This window comes from Anolis carolinensis, chromosome 3, assembly GCF_035594765.1.
Source record: "Anolis carolinensis isolate JA03-04 chromosome 3, rAnoCar3.1.pri, whole genome shotgun sequence".
NCBI lineage: Eukaryota > Metazoa > Chordata > Lepidosauria > Squamata > Dactyloidae > Anolis > Anolis carolinensis.
Genome location: NC_085843.1, coordinates 99,440,779 through 99,466,041, shown reverse-complemented (window position 1 = coordinate 99,466,041; position 25,263 = coordinate 99,440,779). Strand labels below are relative to the sequence as shown.

General features: G+C 39.7%; 2 protein-coding genes across 7 annotated transcripts in view; one reads left to right on the top strand and one right to left on the bottom strand.

Annotated features, from left to right (window-relative positions):
- The first annotated feature begins 538 nt into the window (after positions 1-538).
- Positions 539-21,095, top strand: zrsr2 (zinc finger CCCH-type, RNA binding motif and serine/arginine rich 2). Of its 2 annotated transcripts, none has more exons than XM_008107251.3 (11): positions 539-1,143; positions 2,327-2,406; positions 3,762-3,834; positions 5,178-5,286; positions 6,054-6,140; positions 10,031-10,069; positions 11,754-11,869; positions 14,484-14,697; positions 17,781-17,836; positions 19,517-19,626; positions 20,499-21,095. In XM_008107251.3, the coding sequence occupies exons 1-11, from the start codon at positions 1,088-1,090 to the stop codon at positions 20,939-20,941; spliced, it is 1,383 nt and encodes a 460-aa protein (XP_008105458.2). In that variant the 5' UTR covers positions 539-1,087; the 3' UTR covers positions 20,942-21,095. The 2 variants fall into 2 exon arrangements, with proteins under 2 accessions (XP_008105458.2, XP_008105457.2); XM_008107250.3 differs by having other exon boundaries at positions 541-1,143; positions 2,327-2,418.
- A 1,999-nt stretch (positions 21,096-23,094) lies between these two features.
- The window catches only part of ap1s2 (adaptor related protein complex 1 subunit sigma 2), a 42,291-nt gene continuing 40,122 nt past the window's right edge, over positions 23,095-25,263 (bottom strand). For all 5 annotated transcript variants that reach the window (XR_010004279.1, XR_010004280.1, XM_008107254.3 and 2 more), the window contains one exon: positions 23,095-24,831. Coding sequence is in view for 2 of the 5 variants with exons in the window: in XM_062975242.1 (XP_062831312.1) it covers positions 24,784-24,831 (48 nt within the window). In the remaining 3 variants the exon portion in view is untranslated. The remainder of the gene's footprint in view (positions 24,832-25,263) is intronic.

Here is a 25,263-nt window from a genome sequence, read left to right as displayed (position 1 = left end):
TGCAGAATTGCCCACTACTGAGCCATGGCGATTGTTTGTCTAATGGCATTGAATGTTTGCCATATATATACATTATGATCCGCCCTGAGTCCCCTTCGGGGTGAGAAGGGCAGAATATAAAAATTGTAAATAAATAAAGTGGTGTCAGATGGCATCGATTCTGCAGTGTAGATGCACCCTCCCCCTCCGATCTGTAGTTGTGATTGTCCTCCTCTCCCTCCCCAAATTACTTAAGACACTTTATCTTGAACGCCTTTTGCTACATGTTTCATGGCATACAGAAGAGGGAAAATGTGTTGTCGAAGACTTTCCTGGCCGGAATCACTGGGTTGCTGTGAGTTTTCCGGGCGGTACGGACATGTTCCAGAAGCATTCTCTCCTGACGTTTCGACCACATCTATGGCAGGCATCCTCAGAGGTTGTGAGCTCTGTTGGAAACTAGGCAAGTGGGGTTTATATATCTGTCGAATGATGTCCAGGTTGGGAGAAAAAACTCTTTTCTGTTTCGAAGTGTGAATGTTGCAATTGACCACCTTCATTAGCATTGAATAGCCTTGCAGTTTCAAAGCCTGGCTGTTTCCTGCCTGGAGGAATCCTTTGTTGGGAGGTGTTAGCCTGCCCTGATTGTTTCCTGTCTTGAACTGCTGTTTTAGAGTGTTGTTCTTTATTTACTGTCCTGATTTTAGAGTGTATTTTTTTAATTCGGGTAACTAGATTTTGTTGATTTTAATGGTTTCTTCCTTTCTATTGTAATTGTCCAGGTTCCGTTTCAACGCGAGGGGAAATGGTCCTCAGTCACTATATTTTCCCCCCACCTTGGCTGCCATGGCAACACCCTGTGGCATCCTGGGAGTTGTAGTTCAGGGAGGCGGTGTGTATCATGCGCAGCCAAGCAGCTCTGTGGCCTCACTGAACTGCGAGCCCCAGACCGCCACAGGATGACGTCACGGCCGTTTCACGGAACGTGGGAGAGGCGGGGAGAGCGCGTTCTGCCTCTATTTTTCTTTTCGCAGGCGGCGCCTCTTCTCCCCGCTGAAGTCACGTCCGGTGGCTTTCTGTCACGTGACTCTCCGGGAATCCGTGCAAGATGGCGGCGCCCGTGTTGTCGCCGTTGGTGCCTGAAGAGGGAGCCGCCAAACTGAGGTCTGAGAGGAGTCCGGCGTCGGGTGTAACGCCGGGTTGCGGAGGCGAGCGACGCTGGGGCGGCCGGGCTTGGTGGGGGAGAAGGGGAAGGGTTACCATGGGAGCTCAGGAGGCGAGCGGGAGGGGACAGGTTTAGGCCCAAGGCTTTGGAGCAGGCATGGGCAAGCTTGGGCCCTCTGAGTGTTTTGGACTTCAACTCCCACCATTCCTAACAGCCTCAGGCCCCTTCTTTTCCCCCCTCAGCCGCTTATGCCCAGGTTTGCCCATGCCTGCTTTGGAGTCACGAAGTCTGCAGGTTGGTGTGGCACCAGAAGGCCAAAGTCCTATAAGAGGACAGATCCCATTGCATTGAGCAATGGCATTAAATTGCATTAATTCTACAGTGTAGTCCGCCCCGCCCGCCGCCACCCCCCCCCCCCCCCCCCGATGAACTGGTGAAGCCCTAGGGTGGCGCCAAAAAAGCGAATGGAATTTTGGCCTGCATAAATAGGAGTATAGTGTCTGGATCCAGAAAAGTCATACTACTCCTCTATTCTGCCTTGGTCAGAGCACACCTGGAATCATGTTGTGTCCAATTCTGGGTGCCGCAATTGAGGGAGATATTTACAAGCTGGAATGTGTCCAGAGGAGGGCAGTTCAAATGATCAAGGGTCTGGAGAACAAGCCCTATCAGAAGTGGCTTAAAGAGATGGGCATGTTTAGCCTGCAGAAGAGAAGGCTGAGAGGAGGCATGATGGCCATGTAAAAATATGTGAGAAGAAGCCATAGGGAGGAGGGAGCAAGCTTGTTTTCTGCTGCCCTGGAGACTAGGATGTGGAACAATGGCTTCAAACTACAGGAAAGGAGATTCCACCTGAACATTAGGAAGAACTTCCTCACTGTGAGAGCTGTTCAGCAGTGGAACTCTCTGCCCCAGAGTGTGGTGGAGGCTCCATCTTTGGAGGCTTTTAAGCAGAGGCTGGGTGGCCATCTGTCAGGGGTGATTTGAATATAATTTTCCTACTTCTTGGCAGATGGTTGGACTGGATAGCCTACGAGGTCTCTTCCAACTCTATGATTATATGACACTACAGCCGTAAGCCAGTAAGAAGATGTTGTTGTAAAACATACTTGTGTGTATTGGCGCTTTAAAGAGGCCAATTATTGTTCTGCTTTAAAGATATTTTTCCTTCTTTGTTTTCAGCCACAAAAAATACAGAGCACTTTTGAAGAAAGAGAAACGGAAGAAGAAAAGACAAACACTGGCAAAACTGAGAGATGCAGGTGAAACATTTGGTCAGTGTATATAAAAGAAAGGATGTCACTGTAAGACATGAGCTGTTCCCAAAAGACAGATGCTGTAGTCAAAAATGTATATACATCAATAAGAGTATAGTGTCTGGATCAGGTGAAACATTCGGTCAGTGTGTTGGACTATTTGATTATGACCTGTTACAATCATAACCTATTGGTGATTATGACCTGTTAGGATCATAACGTATTGGGTAGCAGAGTTTCAGGAGTGTTCCTTTAGTTTATTGGGTATTGGAAGATCACGGGGCATGTAAATATCTTTTTTCTGTTTGATGCTCTCAGCAGACAAAGATTTAAGTAGACTTTTTAAAAATAACCAAAAATGATATACATCAATAAGAGTATAGTGTCTGGATCAAGGAAAGTCATGGTGTCCCTCTATTCTGCTTTGGTCAGATCTCACCTGGAATAATACTGTGTCTAATTGTGGGTGCCACAGTTCAAGAGGGATATTGACAAGTGTGCAGAGGAAGATGAACAAAATGATCAAAGGTCTGGAAGCCAAGGCCTATGTGGAGTAGCTTAAAGAGCTGGGGATGTTTAGCTTGGAGAAGAAAAGGTTGAGAGGGGACATCATGGCTATGTTTAAATATTGAGGAAAGGGTAAGCTTGTTTCTGCTGTTCTGGAACAATAATGACATGGAACAATGGTTTCAAATTAGAAAAGAGATTCCACCTAAACATTGGGAAGAATTTGTTTACTGCAAGAACTGTTTGATGTTGGAATCTTTGGAAGTCTATAAACAATGGACAAATTGGTGTCTTTCAGGAGTGCTGTAGTTGTGTATACTTGCATGACAATGTATTGCACTAAATGACTTTTATAGTTCCATTTCCATGAGTTTATGACACCTATCACTATTCTCTACTTTTTAAAAACATATTGAAATATCCACAAAAGCTATAAATGATTTTGGGTACAAATACAAGAATAAGATATATTATTTCAACTCATTAGTAATTTATTTAATGTATTTTAATAAAACAGTAAATAGGATCCAGAAATTAAATGGTCATTAACTCATTTTCAAAGTAGGGAGTTGTCAGTATTTAAAGTATCACTGTCCATGCTTAAGGAGACAATATCTATAGGTTTAGGAAAACTGCAATATTTGTAGAAGTAGAGAAATGTATATGCATTAAAAGAAACAGTCCAGTGTGTCCTGAGCTTGCCCAGTGTCATAAAAGTGCTGAGAGATGAAGCAGAAAATTAGGAAAGGGAAAGATTGTTTGGTAAACTTGAGAAAATGTGCCAGCGGCTGGGATCTTAAGATGTTATTAAATTATAATGAGCAATTGCATTAAGGGGTGTTTTTTTTTTGTAGAGAAACCAAATAAAAATGAACACATTTCTGAAGAAGAACTGGATGATGAAGAAATACAACTTGAAGAAGAAAGGTGAATAAAATATTAATGTGCAATTGACAGCCCAGTTTATTGCATGTTTACTTGGAAGTAAATAAGCTTAGAAAAGTTGCTTTAGTATCAATTTAGAGAACAGGACTGTAGCCATAGAATACTATTTCAGTGTAGTTTGGTTTTCCTTTTTGTATTACTAACTTTGAAAGTACATAGTCCACTGCTCTTAAGCATGCCTTTGCTCATCAAAGCTGAAATCTATGGCTTTTATTTTTTAAATTTAATCAACAACAGGTGGACAAAAAGGTTTAAAAGTTTAGTGGTGGCCTCTAGCTGCCTTTGGGCTCCTTATAGACCAAAAAGCATCCTTAGCTAATGACGGTAGGCAGCTGGAAGCCTGTGTTTCATTTTGGGCAGCTGGAAGAAAAAAAGGGAGAGACTCCACTGCTTCGTAACAAATGAAACTTTGAGATGGTGATGTGAAATCTGGGAAGTATGGGAGAAAATCTGATGGAAGGGAGAATAGTGGAGTAGAAATGCGTATTGTCTGGGAGGTCTCAGTCCATTCTTCCACAGTGTTCACATCCAAGCATTATTTGCCATTAGTTTGCCTTTGTGTGAAATGGGTATTTTCAGTGACTATAGCTGCCATAGCAAGTATTTTGTGATGGTACTCATTAAATTTATTCAAAATTTCAGCTGTGGTCAGTGACACAAAAAGACCAGACACCCGAGAGAATAGTTTGGTCTCATCTTTAATATACAGTAGAGTCTCGCTTATCCAACATAAACGGGCCGGCAGAACGTTGGATAAGCGAAAATGTTGGGTAATAAGGAAGGATTAAGGAAAAGCCTATTAAACATTAAATTACATTATGATTTTACAAATTAAGCACCAAAACATCATGTTATACAACAAGTCTGCCACTTGTTTGGGAGTGTGGCTGCACTTGTGTTGTTATTGAGCATGTTGGCCCGCTGCATGTTGCTGCCTAGAGAAACAGCTGTTGATCCAGGTGGGAGGCAGACTGCATTGGATCATACAGAACGTTGGATAAGCAAGACTCTATTGTTTCTAGCAAGAGGCCCAGATTGTTTTGTTTCAGGAAGTATTTAATAGTAAACATCTAATTTATTTTTCTATCTTGCAAGATGATTGGGTTGTTAAATTTTTTTATAGTGCAGTCCTATACACATCTGTTCAAACATAAGCCCTACTGATTTTAGTGAGGCTTGCAAACAAGTAGGATTGCAAACTTTATGAAGCTGTTTTGTGATCTTAAAATTTTAGTAGAATATTTAAATTTGCTTTTCAAATATAAATAACAGAGCTTTTTTTTAAAGCCTCATATTCAATTGTGTTACTCTGACTATATTTGCAGGCAAAGACTTCATGAAGAGTGGTTGCTGAGAGAGGAAAGAGCTCAAGAAGCTTTCAGGATCAGGAAAGAAAAGGAAGAAGCTGCAAGAAAACGACAAGAAGAGGAAGAGGTGTGGTGTATACATTTTTGTCTTTCTTTCTCAAGCCAGTATTCTTAACATAAAAAGAATAGATTGACAGAACAAATCATAAAGTCAAGCAGTTTTTATCCTTGACAAATTTGAGAAATGCAACATTAAAATTAAAGTTGACAGCATATATTAGCTAAGGTAGCAGTTCTGATCCCAGTTTGAAGAGCCTGAGAAAGTTACGCACTCAACCAGGAGGGTTTTGGGTGTACTGGGTGGTTGATACACTTTTGGAAGTCTTCTGGCACACTGACAAAAAGCTCAAAAAGGCATTGGCAGCTGATTTTGAAGGCCCTTTGTAACTCCATACGCTTATATATGTCAACAGCATTCTCTCAACTATCTTTCCATTTACTATATGATGGTTGTCTTGCCAGTAGATCTCCTGTTCACTCTCCAGTCATTGGCCATAAATTGGTCTTTAATAAATTTACCTGGAAGTGAGTCCCACTGAAGTTAGTGAGACATATTGCTGAGTAGATATGCAAGTTGGCAATGAAAACCCAAAGACAAGTGGTGTTAAATCAATACACATCCAGTATAACAAAGCTACAGAACTTCCTTCAATATCTGAAAGAGCAGATGTATTGAGCTTGGGGAAAAGGCAAACCTATATTTTTTTGGTTATTGGTTAAAAGGCAGTGGCAAATATTTTTCAATTTCCGTTTACTCCCTTAATAGAAATAAGTTTATATGCTCATAGTTTTAAATGAAACTTTTTTGATAAAAGGTCTGTTCTTTTTTTAAAGCAAAAAATAAAAGAAGAGTGGGAGGAACAGCAAAGGAAAGAACAAGAGGAAGAGGACCGGAAACAGCAAGTGAAGAAAGAAAGAGAGGTGATTCCTGCTCTAGGAGGATAAACACAGTGCATATCCTCTCAAAATATTATTTACTGAAGTGCAAAATAGCTGTTAATAATAACATTTGGAAGACTACATAACATAGTTTTAACCCAGTCCTCATTCTGTGAATAAATTAGGCTGCAGTCCTTACCCATCTACTTAAGTAAGCTTCATTGGACTTAGTGGAATTTATTTCTAGGTACATGTCAACAGAATTGCATTGTAAACATATATAGTTTCAACTCCTCATAATGTATTGCAGGGGACAGAGCTACTTTGGTTGTTCAACCAATTATAATTTTTGCAGAAATAAAGATGACATTTTAAAATGTCTCCTGAAATCTTCCCCAAAATATAATTATACTTAGCAGCTCCTATTTCTATACATTTGGAATTATGATGCACTTCTTCATAAGGGAGAGAGAAATAAAGGGGAACTAACTCTCCGTAACTTGGTTGTTTGAATCGCAGCTGGCCAGGATCCCCTTTCTCGCGCTGACAAGATAGTTGAGATCTTTATTATAGTTGGCTCTGATATACAGAATTCTTACTGGGAGGCTGTGGGCCAAGTTACAAACTGTTATATCTGTGTTTAGTTTAATTGTAGAATCAGCCTTGACTTATGCTTCTCCCGATTCCTTAACCACTTTTTCCACTCAAAGATGTTGCAGCTCATCATTACCTGACTCATTCATCAAGATGTATCTTTTTCTGTAGCTTGTTGGGTGCGGGAAGGGAACATATATGATAACTGAAGCTGCTAACACTCTGCTTTTTATAGTTTAATCTTTGACCACTATGCAGTAAATTTAGAACAGAACATCTTTTCTGCTAAGGAAATTTCTTGGTTAACCTTGTTTAGAGCAATAGCACTTTCTCATACTATTCTGGATGTCAGCTGGAGTAGGGTTAGGCAGAAGCTCTGAGTAAATATTCCTAAGAACTTTTAAAAATTGAAAATAGATATGCAGTTAGCATATATTTCCTCAACATTACAAGGAGATTCAAGATAATTACCCCTTTCTTCTAATATGAATAACATTTAAATAGATAACTTGGATGAACACTTTGATTGAACCAAATGGGTTTTTTAAATAATAATAATAATAATAATAATAACAACAACTTTATTTTTATACCCCGCCTCCATCTCCCCAAGGGGACTCTTTAAGGATATGGCAAGCTGGGTTTGGTTAAGATAGCCAAAAATGACATACATATGCTTCAATTTATATTGGATATTTTATTTCTTGTTTACAAGATCAAAATAGATTTGTATTGCCTAATCAGCTTTTAATCAGTGTGTAGGAAGAAATCAGCTGTATGTGATGCCTGTTCTTTCTTTAGGATGTTGTAATAGGCTCTGAATTAGGGTTTTTTTGTAGGGATGGAATATGCAAAAAAAAAAAAAAGAAAAATTAAAAAAAAGCTCCAGACCACTGAAATATAAACAAGGTGGGGGTGCAGAAATTTTAGCAAAAAGTGCCATGGCTGATCTCATTGCTTGGGTATCCTATATCTCAAATGTGTGTGTACTTGGGTATCCTATATCTCAAATGTGTGTTTATGTATTTACTAGCGTATCAACCCATTTTTGCTCACATGTCAGAGGGGCTGCTGCCCTGCTTCCATCCTTTCTGTCTCCCTTCTTCCCCTCATACCTTTCCCCCTTTCCTTTCTCTTCCTTCCTTCTCTCCTTTTTCTTTCTCCCCTTCGTCCTTCCTTTCACTTATTTTTCTCTTTCCTTATCTCCCCCTCTGCTGGTCTTTCACTCTTCTCCAGCTCCTGAGAGGGACTCACAATGTCTCAATTGCAACATGTCTCTCCTGGTGGCTCTTTTCTTCCTTCCTCTCTTCCCCTCATACACATATCACCTTTCTTTCCCAGTGACATCACAGAGGGTCACTTCACCTAACAACAGCCTTTGTGGTACAGACAGAAAGACAGACACATTTACTTTGACATATATATTTCATTCATAGAAAACAATGAAATGCCAAATACATGTTGCACATCCCTTATCAGAATTCTAAAATTGTCCACATAGGTGGCTGAGATAGTGATATCTTCACTTTTTGATGGTTCAGTGGACACAGACTTTGTTTCATGCACAACATTATTAAAAATATTGTGAAAAAGAAGTAAGCAAATACAGCCTTGTTGGTTGGATAACTACTCTATTAGTTTACTCAGCTAAATCTCTCTCAGCTTTGTGCATCGGGATCCTGCCATTTTTGCCAATTTTTCTTTTTAAAAAAAGTTGCCCCAGCAACTGTCAATTTGGATGGGGACTGCTGGCAAACATCAGCTTTCAATTCTTGCCACATATTCTGAAGAATATGTGAATTGAGACTTAGACTTTATTGGGCCATTCTAAGTACAACTAAGTTCTACATAACTGGATTGAGGCTTGGACTTTACTGGACCATTCTAAATACATCTAAGCTCTACATAATTAAAATTCCAAGTTGCAAAATGTTCACATTCTTGTTTAAACTTTATCTTGTGTTATTCTGCTGTGTGTTTAAGATCACTGGTTTTGTAGATGATTCTCTGCTCCAGTCCAAAATACCTTACAGATTGAAGCAGGGTTTTATGCCACATAAAACTGTTTTGCATCTTCAGTGTTGAGAATCTTAGGTGCAGTTGGTCCTCAGTATCCACTGGGATATGCTTCCAGTTCATCCCCCACTTTCCAGGATATCTGTGCTTAGACCTCACTATATACAATGCCATAGTAATATGACATCCATAAAATAAAAAAGGAAAACAACTGAAATGGCTGAAGTGGAGGGAACCTGAGATCTGTGAAATGGTGGCAGATCTAGCGGGGTGTGCCTCTACATCAGCAAAAAACACAGTGAGCAGTAAAATAAAGGTTTGGATTACTTTTTTCTAGTCAGGCTGATTTACTCTGTGGATGCAGAAATTTGGGGAATGGAGAACTGACTGTACATGAAGTGATATCTGTGAAATCTGTTTTAACATTAGGTTGTAGCACAACAAACATGGAAAAATTAGAGGGGGTGAATGTTGCAAAGATTGTTGTATCTGGATTAGATATATAATACTGAAACACTGAACTCAAATGCTGCATCAGTCAATGCAGCAACATCTTTGAATGGAACATGAACTGTTACACAGATGTCATAAGTATGTGTTCCACTCAAAGATGCTGCTGCATTGGTGGTGGATCTAGGCACACTTAATCTTCAGGACATCACTAAGGAGACTGTTTTTAAGCCAGCATTCCAGTCATGCTCCTTCACAATAGTTTCCAGAATGAAATCCTGCAGAATGAAATCTGGCGTAATACGTCTAACACAGCAATTCTAGGCCAACGAGTTCCAATAAAGAGAAACAGTCTAAAGAAATAAGGAAACTGGTAATATTTTTGTCTTCCTTTCCATTTAATTTTTTTACATTTTGTTTCTCTGTTTAATTGTTGAGAAAGGGAATATTGTTGAGTGATGGTAGAAATTAAGGACACTATTCTAAATACAGTTGGCAAGATCTAACAGTGGACTTTGCTGTTGGAAGAGTGGAATCCAGTAGCCTCCATCTCCCATCTTCAGCTGTCAAATTGCTCCCTAGAAAACACTTCAGAGACAGTTTTCAGAAGCAGGGAAGTTTTCAGTTACAGATGAGAGGAGAAGGTGGAGAAAGTTCTGCAACTGTAACATTAGATTTAGGCCACAATGCCTGTAATTTTGTGTTGGGAGTCTTAATTATGTAAGACTTAGTTGATTTAGTTGTAATTTAACTAAAGTAAAGATACTCAAGAACATGAATTTAAAAAAAAAACTTTTACAATCTTAACTAAAGAACCCAGGTGATGTCTGATTTCAGGGTTTTCACTAGTACTGTGTTTGCACCATTTATAGGAAGCTGTGCAGAAGATGTTGGACCAAGCTGAAAGTCAGGTGAGTTAGAACTGTTTAAAATGGAACAGACCAATGAATTTCTGAACTGTTCTTTATCTTCGTATCAGCCTCTCTTATTGCTACATATATAATACATTATATTGCAATGCATAGATTAGTTGAATAGCAGTGCAGCATATGACAACAATATTGACAACAATATTTTCTTGAGGATGCACTTGAGCACAACTAAATGAAATCCCACATTTTCTGCATTGAACTGGGATGTATGGCAGTGTGGACTCAGATAACCCAGTTCAAAGAAGATATTGTGGGATTTTCTGCCTTGATATTTTGGATTATATGGCTGTGCGGAAGGGCCTTTAGGGATCAAGTGTATGTTAGAAGAAAAATAGAAAAGTGACCATTCGAAACTACAGTAGAGTCTCGATTATCCGACATAAACTGGCGGACAGATTGTTGGATAATTGAAACTGTCGGATTAGGGAGGGTGGCAGAAGAAGGAGCCTCTTCCCCTGTTGCTGGGAAAGAGGCTCCTCCTCCTCCCTTAGCAGGCTAGCTCTGGAGGGAGAGGAGGAGGGGGAGGAAGAGGACAAGTGGCAGGAGCAGTGCAGCCCCAAGCAAGGCTTGGAGGGTGCCCTGCCGTTGTTCCTCGCAATCCTCCTCTTCTCCCTCAGCAGGCTGGCACTTGAGGGAGAGGAGGAGGAAGAGGACAAGCAAGGCTTGGAGGGTACCCCGCTGCTGTTCCTTGCGATCCTCCTGCTCTTCTCCCGCAGCAGGCTGGCTCTCGAGGGAGAGGAGGAGGAAGAGTGAGAGGATAGGCAGCAGGGGCAGTGTCGCCACTACTCCTTTGCTGCCTGCCCACCCGCCCTCACTTGTTGGCTCACTCACTGGGCTGGGTCCCGGCAGCAAGGGCAGAACCAGGACCCAGCCCGGTGAATGAGTGAGTGAGCGAGAGCAAGGGTGGGCAACAAAGACCCTCCTTTGCTCGCTCACTCACCAAGCCAGTCCCGGCAGCAACAGCAGCAGTAGACCCAGGATCCGGCCTGGTGAGTGAGCAAGAGAGCAGGGGGAAATGGCTGTGCTGGTCCAACAGGGGATGAGCAAGGGAGGGAGGGCACCCCGGGTGTCGGATAATATGGTGTGTCGGATAAGCGGGACTCTATGTTTATGAGGTTCTGTCAAAGCGTGGGCAGTGTGTGGCAGGTACCACATGCTAAAAAGTAATATGTAGAGATAGATCCTGACACCTATTTACACTAATATTAAGAAACAATAAAGTCAGCATTTCCCAATGCTCATTTAGCTTTCCTTTTACAAAACTTAGTCATGGAAATCATGTTCTCTCCATCCCAAGGCTAGTATTGGGGTACCATGACCCCCTCTGTAAAAAAAGAAAGGAAAATGGCTAAATGCTATTCATTGAAGTCTTCAGGGACATCAGTTTTGCTTTCATGTAAAGTTCTTATCTCATCTTCAATGGTATTATTTTTCCCCCATAGAAAAAGTGGTTCATGGTGGCATCAAGAGGACTCTAGGGGGATGTGATATTAACTCTTAATTTGTCCACCCCTACCATAAACCTTAGGTAATAAGCATATCTTCTCCATTGCAGGAATTTTGATCTATCCAGGAAATCTGATTGTTAAATTTAGTTATTGGTGCTTATTAATAAACACTGTTTTGATTCTATCAACACGTTAATTCTTTTTTTTAAAAACAGCTAGAAAATGGAACTACGTGGCACAATCCAGAACCCCCAGAGAATATTGGAACAGAGAAAGATCGAGCCAATTGCCCTTTCTACATTAAAACTGGAGCTTGCAGATTTGGAGACAGGTAATTAAACTCTAAATGGATCTCTATAATAATTGGCATTTGTAAAAACATCTAGGTTAAATAATATTTTTGCTTAAATTCTGAGAGTGCAGTATTGTGCATGCAGATTTCCACTTGCACATTCCTTCTCTTCCTCCCTCTTTTCTTATACCTGATCTTAAGGGTCCCTTCACACTCTGGTACATATTTTGGAAGTGAGCAACAGGAAGGAGGGATCTGTTTTCCTGATGAATTCAACTGAATTTGACACTCTGGAAGGAGAGTTCTGCTTATTGACTGACTTCTTTTGTGTTCTGTTTCCTGTAAATGGGGATTTCTGTTCATGATGTGAAAATGTGAGGTTGAAGCTGTTTGCATCACTAATGCATTTTAAGCAAACAGATTTAAGTGCTGTTTCTGCTGGTACTGAAGGCCTCCCTTTTAAAGATTTTCCACTACATACCATGTTCCTCAAAATAGGGAAGGAGATTGGCACATAGAGCAGTATTGAACATTCCAAACATTTACTGAAGCTACTTCAGTGCTTAGAGAATGAAAATCTATGTTGATATTTGTGTTTTTCTTTTCACTGCAAGTATCACGTGGCCTCCGATACTGAGAATCCTTTTGTCCGCATTAGAAGGGCTAGAATGATTCCTACTTTTATGGTGACTGCAGAGCTTGGCCACCAATGTAACCCATGAGAAAGTATGTTTTACACAGAGACTGTGATTTCAACAACTACCCAAGGGACACAGTGGCAGGAAAACGGACAACTTCTCCACTTGGCTAATTAGATTGAGGGGAGTCCTTTCAAATTTAAGAAATTATTAGATAAAACCATCCTCTTTTTTCCTGTGGATCAAAAAATGACATCAGAAGAGAAAATGACAATATGGAATCAGAGATTCTTTATCAGACTTGTTTCTTTTTCCTCTGCTAAAAAGACTGCCTAGGCGAAGAACTTAGAAAACTTGGTGTTGAGAAATAGGCCAAAATCACTAAATTTCTCACATCATACTTCATTCCTTTGGTAAAAGGGCACATAGGGTACATTTTAAGCTATTGTATTTTCTTTCAAAAAGAAATCTCTATATATAAAAATGTTATGTTTATTTTGTTTTGGAGTAAACAGAAAAACTACTGAACGCAATCACACCAAATTTGGCCACAAAAGACATGGTCATCCAAAATATGTCTTTAAAAAAAACCTAGAAAAAATAAAGACCAAATAACAAAATGAAGATGAAATAAAATTCCCATTGCTTACCATGCAAGCGCAGAGCCCCCCCTGAACTGAAACAACTAGATTACCCAGAGGACCTCGCACCTGTGGGCGGAGCCTAACCCCACTTCCTCAAAACGTTGCCATGGTGGGCGGGGCTTGTGGCTGGCAACCATTGACAGCCACGCCATCCCTTTCCTCGGCCCCTTTCCCCCTCAGGAGAGAGAGCATGCCCTAAGAGAAATACAGCTGTACTATTGCGGTAAGCGACTGTTCTCAGGAGGGAGAGCAGCCGCTATTTACATAGCTGTCATGTCTCTTTTCAACGTTCTCTTCTACAGGTAAACAGACCCAGCACTTTAAGATGCCCCTCAAAGGGATTATTCATCCCTTTAAGATGCCCTCTTTCTCTGGAAACTCCCACCTCAGTCATTATTATTACTATTCTTCTTCTTCTCATTATTATTCAGGGAGGAAACGGACAGGCTTTTGAAACTACAAGGCCATTCAATGCTAATTGCCCTCTTTCTCTGTACATCCTCCACTTCTGAGTCATTATTATTATTATTATTATTATTATTATTATTATTAAGTTGCTGTGAACTATGAAAATGAGTTCACACCCAGCATTACAAAACTCTACAACCAGGACAGTAAATAAAGAACAACACTCTGAAAATAGGAGAATTCCAGACAGGAAACAATCAAGGCCAGTCTTTAAAGCAGTGATACTACTCTCTACCCAGGCTTCCTAGCAGCAACCCTATTCCATTGCATTCCAGCTAACCAAACAAGGATTCCCATAAGAAGAAAACGGTCAGGCTTTGATGCTGCAAAGCTATTCACTGCTATTCCACCTGGCCAAAAAATGATTCCCATAAGCCACAGCAAAGCGTGGCAGGGCACAGCTAGTCCTTTATAAAATGAATAAATTTAAAATGAAAATAAACGAATCTTTGCTTTTGGTTGTACATATAAGGGTTCATTTTTGAACTTGCATCTTCTGAGTGGCCAGCCCCTCACCATACTTGATGCTGTATACTGTGTTGTATTTTAGACTAAGTAAACAAAAACAAAAAATACCAGGAATCTCTTCCATGCCGTTTCTTTCCTTTTCCACTGTCCAGCATGAATTAAACTGCCATTTCTTTTTGTGCCTTCCTGGAAAGTGTGTGTGTGTGGGGGGGGGGGGGGGGTGCTAGTAGATCAAACTTACATATTGGTCAGATGTCAACATATTAACCTGTTTGCATTCAAAACTTTTATTGTACATTGTTCTGACAGCTGTGTTATAGGGTGCCCATATGAGGTGGTTAATAATAGCCATTCTTAATTGCTTATGTTAAATTGTATAATATGTAACATTAGCCATGGAAGTAAAAGAATGACATGTTTTTTCTCTCTTTAAAGATGTTCTCGGAAGCACAATTACCCAACGTCTAGTCAAACACTCCTTATTAGGGGCATGTTTGTTACTTTTGGGATGGAACAGTGTAAAAGAGATGACTATGATACAGATGCAAGCTTGGAATACAGTGAGGAAGAAATCTACCAGCAGTTTCTAGACTTCTATGAAGATGTACTTCCCGAATTCAAAAATGTAGGGAAAGTCGTCCAGTTCAAGGTACACTGTGATTTTAAAAATCATTTTAGCAGACTTCTGTTAAATTCTCTTCTTGAATGTAATACGAAATTGTGATGTCTGCAAAACAGGATGAAATCTATCTTGCTTGTAGTCCTTGTACTTGCTGAAACAAAGTGAAGAGTTGAAAAAGGTTTTTCGAAGACACCCTCCCCATTAAAAATGGTGGGAAATCTCTGATTCCAAGAAGAAAACAAAAAGATTTTCTGATGAGTTCACTGACCAATCTGTGATCAACTTTTACAAGGGAAAAATGAAGATATTACTCCTCTTGATAATCTGATATGGGCTTGTGCATCTTGGAGCAGCATCCATTCCCTAAGCAGGCTCTGTAATGACACCAATGGTGATGTCAGAATTTGACCCTGAAACTGTTGTAGAGACTATGTGAGGGAATTCTGCCCCATGTCAGCCTATTTTTGCCTGCTGACTCTTACCAAGTGGGCGGAGAGATGCTCCTCATAGTCCTTGTGCCAGTTGCTCTTTAGTCCCAGTTGAATGGCTTTTAAAAGGAATGCATGCTTAGACTAACTGTCCTTGCAGACTATATTCCTTCAAGACAAAGGGTTCTCCTGCTAGGTCCTGTTTGAAGATCTTAACACTGAGAAAACTTTCACTTGTATATCATCATACTTCAACAATAGTGTCATGCCACATTTAAAGCATCATGACACTCATTTAGAAAGTGCCATTGGTTGCACTAGAAAGAACTCTTACTTTCTAGATTCTAGTAAAATTAACTGTACATCATTTTATAGAAAAGTGAACATGTGAAGGAGTGTTACCTATAAAGTGTGCTATTAATATTACACCTGGAGAATTTAGTTCAGGGATTGACAATCCAATTATCCTCTGGATGCTTTTGGACTACAGCTTCTCTTCTTCTTTTTTTAAATGTGGATAGTAGAGTTGTTATTAATTGGTTAACTGTGTTGTCGAAGGCTTTCATGATCACTAGGTTGTTGTGAGTTTTTCAGGCTGTATGGCCATGTTCTAGAAGCATTCTCTCCTGACGTTTTCGACCACATCTATGGCAGGCATCCTCAGAGGTTGTGAGGTATATTGGAAAACTAAGAGAGGGAGGTTTATATATCTCTGGAAGGTCCAGGGTGGGAGAAAGAACTCCTGTCTGTTGGAGGCCAGTGTGAATGTTGTAATTAATCACCTTGATTAGCATTAATTGCCTTGTCAACTTCATGGCCGGCTTCTTCCTGCCTGCGGAATACGTTGTTCGGAAGTGTTAGCTGCCCCTGACTGATTCATATCTGGAATTCCTCTGTTTTCAGAGTGTTGTTCTTCATTTACTGTTCTGATTTTAGAGTTTTCTAATATTGGTAGCCAGATTTGGGTTTTAATGCTGGTAGCCAGAATTGGTTAACCCTTTACAAATATTAAATAAATTGCAAAGAGAGAACAAAAAAGTGGGATTTGTTGGGACGTGAGGGGGATTTGTATACAAAGTTATTGTTACAACTAAATCGTCATCTCTACCCCATTAACACTCATTACAAAAGATATTGGCGGTTCTATATATCTATATATTTCTTTTAAATCTTTAGTTATTATCTATAGCTTCCCTTATTCTTGATCATTTGCTGAATCCAAAAATGTATTTTCTGGTGTGGTTTATTGTAGATATAACGGATTACACACTTTGAATATACAGGCTTTGAGGTGAAAAGGCTTAGATCAGGGGTTCTCAAACGGTTTCAGCTGCCGGGCCCTTTTTGAAGTAAATGTTTCTTGTGAAGACCCAATAAATGTTTATATATTATATATAAATGTATATATATTGTGTATGGGCAAACTTTTGGACATACAGTAGAGTCTCACTAATCCAAGCCTCGCTTATCCAAGCCTCTGGATAATCCAAGCCATTTTTGTAGTCAATGTTTTCAATATATCATGATATTTTGGTGCTAAATTCATAAATACAGTAATTAAAACATAACATTACTGCGTATTTAACTACTTTTTCTGTCAAATTTGTTGTCTAACATGAAGTTTTGGTGCTTAATTTGTAAAATCATAACCTAATTTGATGTTTAATAGGCTTTTCCTTAATCCCTCCTTATTATCCAAGATATTCGCTTATCCAAGCTTCTGCCGGCCCGTTTAGCTTGGATAAGTGAGTCTCTACTGTATTGCATTTTAAAATTTGACAGATGGGCCAGGCCAGATGGATGGAAAGTGTTTATGTGAACTAATTGAAAAAGACATGAACAGATTCCTATGCACACTGCATGTATCCCATTTGTAGTGCAAAAGAAAGAAAGAACAATACAATATTTAAAATGAAGAACAATTTTAATCACCATAAACTTAACAGTATTTCAGTGGAATACCCCAGGGGCCATCCTGTCCAACCCCATTCTGCCATGCAGGGAAAGTACAATCAAAACACTCCCAACAGATGGCCACCCAGTCTTTGTAGTAGTAGTAGTAGTAGCAATACTACTAATCATAAGGGGGGGAGGGGAGGGGAGAAGTGCAGAGCCCCTCAGGATGCTTCATTGAGCCCCAAGGGCTCCGTGGAGCACACTTTTGAGAACCTCTGGCTCAGATAGATACATGCTAAACTAAAATCAGAGAGCCAGCATGATTTGAGTGTTGAACTAGTACAGTCCAACACGGAGCTGAAATCATCACTTGGCTTTGTAAACCCGCTAAGTGACATTTTGCAAGTCATATTTTCTCAGCTTCAGAGGAAATCAAGGGCAAACACTTTCCAAACTAATTCTGCCAAGAAAGCCCATGCTAAATCTGAAACGACTTCATGGCACACAAGAAAATCAGGTTAATAAGCACATTTGTTATTTGCACAACTAGCTTGACAGTACTTTATGTGCTATAGTTGAGGCATGCAAGTCATGTCATCATGCACTCCTTTGCATATCTCTCAAAATACTTAGCAAAATTAGTGGAGTGTATTCCTAGTTAAGCTTTTGTAGGAGCACAGCCTAAAAATGTATCAAAGGTGCTTCCAGAGTCAAACTAGAAATGTTATCCTGAGATGTGTTTGTTCTAGATGCTGGCTAATTAGTTTTTATTTACTTTTTACATAGGTCAGCTGCAACTTTGAGCCTCACCTTCGAGGAAATGTGTATGTTCAGTATCAGTCGTAAGTATTTATAAATGAATTTTGTTAATAGATAAAACATAGTATGTAGTAAGATGGTCTGTCGGGAGCAAGCTTGTTTTCTGCTGCCCTGCAGACTAGGACACGGAACAATGGCTTCAAACTACAGGAAAGGAGATTCCACCTGAACATCAGGAAGAACTTCCTCACTGTGAGAGCTGTTCGACAGTGGAACTCTCTCCCCAGGGCCGTGGTGGAGGCTCCTTCCTTGGAGGCTTTTAAGCAGAGGCTGGATGGCCATCTGTCGGGGGTGCTTTGAATGCGATTTCCTGCTTCTTAGCAGGGGGTTGGACTAGATGGCCCATGTGGTCTCTTCCAACTCTACTATTCTATGATTCTATTTTATATTTCCATGGATCAGTGTTTCCTAATAAGCTAGTTAATAGTCTTGTGCATTTGTATAAAATCGCTACCTATTCTGTTTGTTCCAGTCGTATGGCCCCTTTTCCGTATTCATCTGCCATTTCCGAAACTGGCACCCATCCGAGTGAGCTCTTTTGTTTCACCATCTGAATATACAAATGCATTTGTCCCATTGGCAGCCATGGTCAGGCTGCCCAGGCTCCCCTTCTGCTCAGTTTTAGGGCTAGAGAGGTGAAATCACCACATATGGAGGGCATATCTACCACTTTTTGCTCTCCAACTCTTAAAGGGTTTCGGTCATCCCCCGAATTTTAGTAATTTTTTTCTTTCTATAAATAAAATCTCCTTTAAAACATTCCCTCTTTCCCCACTGGTCCCGCCCTCTAACCTAAGGGCTTAAGATACCAATGACTCTGAGACATTTTACTCTCAGTCTTCAGAAGAGACCCGAGCTTAAAGGCAGGGGCTTAAGGCACCACTGATTCTGAGCAATTACCCTCTCGATCTGCCTGTGGAGGAGACCTGAGCTTAAAGAATAAGCAGGCTGCAAGGCAGGCACGAGGCAAGAAGCGTGGTAGGCAGAGGAACAAACAGCAACAAAGCAAATGGTTTTGTGCTGCTTTCATTTTCATTTCACTGCTTCATCCATGTGGGGAGGGGTTTGTTGTACCATGCAATACGAATGAACGGTACGGTATAAAAGCATGAATGAGACATATGAAACAAATATCGGGCCCTACTCTAGTAGTTAATTCTCCGTAATGGTGCATTTTTTTCTTTCTTTCTTTGGAATGATTGGAGAAAGAATCCATACAAAGTAGGTTAGATGTATCATCACCCAGAAAAGACAGGGAAACAATGTATTCTCCATGATTGGGCCATTTAGGCACTCACAGCCCATCTGCTTCTTTCCTGCCTTTGTTCTCTCATTTGTTCTGCATTTTCTGGACGAAATTTGCATATTTATGGCTAGTGTTTGATTATTCTCCAAGGTTATCTTCTCAGCTGTAGTCAGCCCTCCATATCCATAGAATTAACCATCTATAGCCGGAAAACAGAAAAAATATTCAAAAGGCAAACCTTGATTTTGACACTTTATAAAAAGGACAGCAATTTATTATACCATTTTATATAACAAGACTTAGGCAGCCACAGATTTTTGTATCCATGAGGAGGGGGCGTCTGGAACCAAATCCCAGTAGAAACCAAGGTCCCACTGCCCAATTTTTTAAAAAAATGCTTACATGAGTTTTTAGTAGTTTTGTGATGATAGTAACACCATTTCATTTTTTTAAAAAGAGAACAAGAATGTCAGGAGGCTCTTACTTTATTCAATGGTCGATGGTATGCAGGTCGGCAACTTCAGTGTGAATTCTGTCCAGTAACGAGATGGAAAACAGCGATTTGTGGTATGTCATTTGAAAAACCCCTTATGACTTGCATGTTCTCTTAGTATTCAAAAAGTATTATTTTAATAAGATAATCCAAGGTTTTTTGGATGATAAACTGTTCCCTTCAGGTGAGAAGGGCAGGATATAAATGCTATAAATAAATAAATAATGCAACAAATAGCATCAGCTGGGGTCACAAATCAGGATTTCTTAGCATAATTTTATTTCAAGAGGCATAGGTAAAGGTAAGGTAAAGGTTTTCCCCTGACATTAAGTCTAGTCGTGTCTGACTCTGGAGGTTGGTGCTCATCTCCATTTCTAAGCAGAAGAGTCAGCATTGTCCATAGACGCCTCCAAGGTCATGTGGCCGGCATGACTCCATGGAGCACCATTACTTTCCCGCCGAAGCGATACCTATTGATCTACTCACATTTGCATGTTTTCGAACTGCCAGGTAGGCAGAAGCTGGGCCTAACAGTGGGAGCTCACCCTGCTCCCTACATTTAAACTGTTGACCCACTGCGCCACCGGAGGCATAGTTTCCCAAAATATCTAAAGCTGTACCTGTAGTATTTTACCAAGGAATACCACTTCCCCCCTCAATTTGTATCTGAGAAAGTAGACTTGGAAATAGTTTCTGTATATATGTTGGCTTTCAAATACAACAAAACAAGTGTTGGTAAAGAACCTACATCACATGGGGTGGAATGTAACACCAGTTCCTAGGTACAGAGCATGCAGCTATAATTCTGCGGCTGAGAGCAATGACCAACTGTCTCCCTACCAAATCTGTATGCAGAAATCAATATTGTAGAGCAGCAATACTTTTAAATATTTTGATAACCCCTTTAAACTTTCAGATTTTGATAACCCCTTTAAAAATATTTTAGGCTTGTTTGAAAGACAGAAGTGTCCAAGAGGGAAGCACTGCAACTTCTTACATGTATTCAGAAATCCAAACAATGAATTTTGGGAGGCCAACAGAGATATTCACATATCCCCTGAATGGACTAAAGAAGGAAGTAAAAACTCTGAAAGAAGGAATCGGTTGGGCTACTATGAAGAACATTATAGCAGGTCAAGGAGAAGAGGCAGTCCAAGTCCAGATCGTGCGTACAACAAAAGAAATGGGGAATCTGAGAAGAAAAAGAGCCACCACAAGCATAAAAAAAGACACCTTTCCAAGAGGTCAGAAAGCCGTGGAAGGAATAGGTCACATACGAAAAAGAAAAGGGGACGAAGTCGCACCAGGAGCTTGACCCGTAGCCGAAGTTCCTCTCGATCAAGGAGTCGAGGCAGGAAGAGATCCAGCAGCAGAGGAAGAAATAGTTGAGTGACTGTAAAATGCTTGAGTTAAAAATCCAACCAAATTATTACTTATGGAGATGTTGCATACTAGAGACCCCATCTTGTATTGCTGTGCTTCAAAAATAAACCTGACGTGCACTTCCCAATCTTATTTTTTGCAATAAATTATTTTAAAACAATGTGCATCTCTTAGTATCTGCTGATTACTTGCTGTAGTGCTATGGAAACTTGATCTTCTTTACAAATCCATTAATCATTTTGTAAGCATTTAATTGATAACACTCCCATTGCCTTGCCTCTAATTTGTGTTTTGTTTTTATATCAAAACAGTTTTGACTGACTGCACAAGTTATAGTTACACTGCCATTTAGGTAATGCAGCATGTAAAAAGCCATGGTTTTGTAGTGGCTTACTAAACATCTCTTGGCTTGGTGTCTTTGAATTGCAGTTCCCATCAGCCTTGGCCTTGTTGGCTAGCATGTGTTTGTAACACCCTTATACCTTTTTCACAAGTTAGAGATATGGGAATCACGTTGCCTTCCTGCTGTGGTGACTGCAGTTCTTTTCTACAATTGGCTCTACTAATTAAGGGTGAAAGGGATTGGAATCCAACAACTGGACTCTGTATTTTCATCTGTATTGTGCAGATGGAGTTTGTGTGGTCTTTCAAATATGGTTGAATGCAGGCCTGTAGCGAGGGGGGGGGGGGGGTTAGGGGTTCAACCTCCCCCCCCCCCCGAAAATTTTCAGGTTATAAAAAAAGCCCTGGTTTACTCATGAATTTTAACTGGTTAACCAAATCCCCATGCTAAATCTATGAGACGTAAAACATTAAGAGTCCCTCCAGGCACTATCTCAAGCAGATATTGACAGGTTTGTAGCGGGGGTGGGGGGTGCTAGGGGGTCAACCCCCCCCCCCCCGAAATTTTCAAACTCCCCCCCCCCCATTTTTTTTTCTGGCTACGGCCCTGGGAGTAACTGCTTTCCTCACCACTAGCTATGCTGGCTAGGGCTGGTGGGACCTGCAGTCCAACATCTGCACATTTTCCACACCTGTTAAAAGTAGCAGACTATTTCATTTTGTCTTAAGCAAATGTTTCTCAATTTGAGGAAGTAAATAGAAATGTATAGGGTTGCTTACCCTAAGGAAATCTAATTTACTAATGTATCTCAGTACGAAAGAGTACAGGAAGTTGGGGGAGAAACGCAAGGCAAGGCACCACTTGGCAGTTCATAGGGGCATTTCTCTGCAGTGTTACCGAGGGTCATTCTGGACTTCAGAGAGGTAGTTATATGAATGTGATTTTTCCCAATCCTAGTCAGGTTGTATGGTACACTTCTAGAGTGTACAACTGAACTAGATGTGAGCAGAATCTGAAGACACAACTGTGATTTTAAAGTGTGTGGATGTACCTCAAACCTAGAAATGCAGGTGGGATATGACTTCATTAACTTGAATAATCCCATAAAAGGGTAGTAATGTGGTAAAACTCAAGGATTAAAATTAATTCAGGTCACAATCCAGTTCTGCTTGGTACATAATATGGATTAACTTGAGACTTGTTTTCAACAAAATATTTACCACACAAGTAAATATATTCTACTATAAAACTGTCAAAACCAAAATTTAGCACTGCTAATTCACTGAATTAGTTACATTTGCATTCTAATTAGGGTACTTACATAGTTAGACACAGTCTGGCCCATCCTGAATCCCTGCCCCCAAATCCAGGGGAACAGTAGCAAGAAAAGTAAGAAATTTAGCCAGTCTCTAAAAACATTACATTTCTCTGAGTAAGCAAAATCGAATAGAATTGAGGCGATTGCAGGTATTGCAGGTAAAATTATTCAAAATGGTATCTACTCTGAATTATACCCACTAGGTTACTATACTATTTTTAATTCTGACGTATCACAGCTTACTTCAGCTTACCCCACATGTTTGTGTGTATTACAGAACAAAGTGCATTTCTAAAAAACTGTTTTGTGTTTTTAGAGGTTTACCATGATAAAATACTCTTAAAAACATGGGTCTTTGACAAACAATGACATACCTCTGTGTTTGTTAGAAAAATAGTTGCATAGTATGACAATATATTTATGCAGTTAAAAACCCTTAACTACATTTCAAAAGAAACAACTCTTCCCATTAACGATTAGAATACACAGACATAGTAATGGAGTAGAAATGGACATTTATTACAACTAAACCAGTGTGATACTAAGACAGTGTCCACATTGTGCATGTCACAGTCACAAAGCTTTTCCAACCAAGCACATACAAGGCAACGGTGTAAACTTTAAACATGGTTTGAATACATACAAAAGTTGCTTTTCGGTTGACATTTAAAAATGCCAAATAATTATGTCACTTCAGTGTCACACAAGAGGTCATATTCAGGAGTCCATGTTTCCCCAGGGTGAACACAACTCCTGTGTACCCTAAGCAGACATGATTACTTCAGATCTGTGGTACTGTTTAAAGTAAAGCATTTGGATGCTTTGAATCACACCAATCACAGCAAGTAGTTACATTATTGGTGAAGTAGCCAAGTGAGAACACACAAGATATTACACATGTGGAGGGGGGAGTTACACTGCTTTTCACAGCATGTGCTCTGTACTGAAGCTTTTTTAGCAGTAGGATACAGGATATAACAGCAAAAACACACATCGGAGTAAATAGAGTATGGCTTTGTGATACCTCTGCAGCCTGAACCTATGCATATTTATTTGGAAGCAAGCCCTGTTATTGGGACTTACTACCAAGTGAAATGTGCATACACTTGCAGCCTTTTTGTGTCTTGTGAAAACATGGCAGTGATTTAAACTAAGTTCCCATTTTAAGGCTTGTTTCTATTATGTAAAGAAATGTATTTTAATGAAATCTAACATTGTGAGAGGTGAGATGAAAACTGATGTGTAACTACATATTTTCAAACTACAAGCAGCTGCTTGAGTTCTAGTTCAAACGTATACTGGTAAAAAAGTTAAGAACAGGTGCTTGGGAAAATCATCTTTTTACATGTTTCCCTTTGAGATTATATCACTGTAGCTCAATGTGTTTTGAATTGATTCTCCTTTATACTTTCAAAAAGACCAAGTATGCAATTAAGGAAGCATTTCAATTTAGTATTAAAAAGAAAGCTTGTTGCTTACAAAAGAAATTTCATATGATCTCAGCCTTTTTCCTTTTGTAATGCATTAACTCCATTTTCTGATTCAATTTAAAATCTCACTGTGATATCATTCATTAGAATTTCTAATGAAATCCTTTACAATTCAGTTATTAGAAATGAAGTTACAATGGCAATTCACAACAGTTTGACTTTACTGACCTTAGCAGGATTCTTTGGTATAAATGAAATAGCCATAAAGTTATTTCCCCGCAATCTTATGTAATAACCTAAACTGAGTTTTAACAAATGTATAACAAGAGTCTGACTGTAGAATAAGAATCTTTGGTTACACAAAGCCAAGTTCTATGTTAACTGAATTTCACCTATTTGCCATATGTAACTTTTTTTTAGTATATGGCATAATGTATGGTACCTGACACATTACATGATGGTAAAGTAATGTTTATAAAATATCACATAAATTACCATGTATGGTTCATTTTAATTTATGGATTCATTCTAAATTACTGTAGTTTAAATCCCTTTTTATTTTTTTCCCTAAAAAAGTATGCTCCCTTTTTCAACTTAACAGTAAATGGAATTTTTCTTGTAGGTCTGAATGAAGTAGCTCAGCAGAACAGTAATACTGACAAATAGCATCATAACACCATTAGCTAACATTAAATGGAGGCAGTGAACATTTACAGGTATATGAAACACCATGTAAGACATCGGCAAACAAGAAGGTTTATGTCAGTCCAATTTCTTCAAGTACACTACGAGGAGTCTCCGCTTCCTGTGGAAGGAAAATTAGAGAGTGAACAGATCTTGGGCTCCTATGGAATCATTGCAGGCATTCTAACAGGAAAGGAAGCAACTTGCAAAATCACCTTGCGTAAGGAAACTATGAAATTCATGGGGCCAATAAATGACTTGAAACACAAAGTCCTGAACAGTCACCATTCGTTTCAGGAAGTTTCTCTCTTTTGTACACACTCTTACTCCCTGCAGCCCCATCCACCTATTCTTTGAGTCAATTGGGCAGACAGGAAAAAGCTCAAGACAGTATCTTTGGAATGATATGCCCAAAGCCTTTTGGAAATATCAGTCCTGTCTGTTGATACTTACAGTTTCCATACTCTGTATATAATGCTCAGGTAGACGTTTTAATACGCTGGAAGTGATTTGGATATGATTGGCAGCAAAACTGTAATAATACATTTTCCTG